The following is a 1,763-nucleotide window of genomic DNA, read 5'->3' on the forward strand; positions in this document are numbered from 1 at the left end:
TAGCAATTGGTTTTTGCATGTCACGGATTTGGTAACAATGAAAGGAATGTATTATTTTATTAATATTTGTTATTGCCTCATGTCTGACCCAACTTTAATTAATATTTATTTATTTATTTATTTCTTCATTAGGTAAACGTGAGAGGATAGAGTTTGCCCAAACTGTCAATAAATATGACAGACGATTCAAATGCACCAAAAGAGATCTTCTACTGTCAGCACAATTTGTGTACCTCATTGGTAGAGAAAAAGTAAGTGAACAAAATAAGATAATAAAATTAAATTTATATTAAGTATTTTTTGAGTTAGAGTTATTCTTTTATTTTTTGTAGATAAAGAAAGGATCACATAAAGGTCAGTTTGTTGAAGTTGTGAAGAGGAAACTTCCACTTGAGACAATAACAGCTGTATCTATGAGGTACAATGTAATTATTATAATAATAATCATTATCAACTTCAATATGGACTTTATTTTGTATGTAAATATTGATAGGAAATATTGACAGGAGTCATAATTATTTGATAATGATTATTGATTTATTTGATAATGTTAATGACCATTTGTCATTGAGTGTACATGTACTTAAAATGAAGCAAAATAACACATTTTATTTTGGCGGTTGGTTGCTTGATAAGCACACCACCAATTTAAAGTACAAATTGTTGCTTTTATTCGTTAACTATTTCTCTTCTCTTTCTTTTCCCTCAGTCCCTTGCAAAATGATTTCTTTGTGATTCATGTTGCTAATGATTTTGATTCAGTCTTGGAGTCTGTTCTTAAAACTGAATTCTTGACTCTCCTCTCTGAGAAATATAAACACTTAACACAAAACCAACTGAAGTTCCAATTCAACAACAAGTGAGTGATACTTGACTTTTTTAAAGCTCTATATACATGTACATGTGCTTTATCAATTAATTCCTTTTCATTTCGTCCTTCAAATTTTGATATAATGAAACAACTACATGTATGTGTGTACATGTACATGTATTCCTCAATAGAAACGTTAACTATCTTTATATTATTCATAATATTATGTTCCATTCACTCCTAGTATAACAGTGACACTCAAGAAGGAGGAGTTTGACTGGAGAGGAGGGAACACTCGTACTATGCAGTTCCATCAAGCAGGAGGTGATAATCCTGTTCTTAAACTCTCAGGGAAGACTCTTCAAGTCTCCATTGGTCCAGAATTACCCAGCAGTACTAGACCATCCCATCAGAGACTACCAGCTACCAAAGGAGGGAAGAGGCCAGGACTAGCAGCTCCTTCTTATCAGCAACAATCAAGAGGACCCCAACAGAATTTGGTAAGAGAGTGAGGATTGAGTCAGTCCTTGTGTGTGTTGAAGAGATAATGGTACATTGTGTATGTACATGTATTTTTGCCCATGGTTCCCACAAAGCATGCTAAGTGAGTTAAACAGCATGAGCTTTATGAGCTGACAAGCACTACAATACAGTACATGGCATTTGAAGCAACTTTAAAAATTCATAAAAAATTTAAATTTGATCAGAATTAGCTCAAAGTTGATACGTAGCATAAGGACATGTATATGTATTAGAAAAAATTATAAAATGGAGAATTCTCTTTTAGTCATTTTTGATGAAATTTGGCCTGTGACCAAAGGCTATAGCCTTGGGTCGTTGGCCCGATTTTTGAGCAACTTTTAAAATTCATAAAAAATCTAAATTTGATTGGAATCAGCTCAAAGTTGATACATAGCATAAGAATATGTATATGTATTAGAAAAAATTATAA

The 1,763-nt window shown here is 32.3% G+C and overlaps 1 protein-coding gene across 1 annotated transcript; it reads left to right on the forward strand.

Moving 5' to 3' along the window:
- Window positions 1-101: 101 nt before the first annotated feature.
- On the forward strand, window positions 102-1,311 carry LOC109589913 (unconventional myosin-Ie-like; the record flags this gene model as incomplete). Its single annotated transcript, XM_020005895.1, has 4 exons — window positions 102-251; window positions 333-418; window positions 710-859; window positions 1,056-1,311. Coding segments are annotated over exons 2-4 (411 nt in total), but the record flags the coding sequence as incomplete, so codon positions are not given.
- Between the last annotated feature and the right edge of the window lie 452 nt (window positions 1,312-1,763).

This window comes from Amphimedon queenslandica, unplaced genomic scaffold (assembly GCF_000090795.2).
Source record: "Amphimedon queenslandica unplaced genomic scaffold, v1.1 AMPQUscaffold_10728, whole genome shotgun sequence".
NCBI classification, from domain to species: domain Eukaryota; kingdom Metazoa; phylum Porifera; class Demospongiae; order Haplosclerida; family Niphatidae; genus Amphimedon; species Amphimedon queenslandica.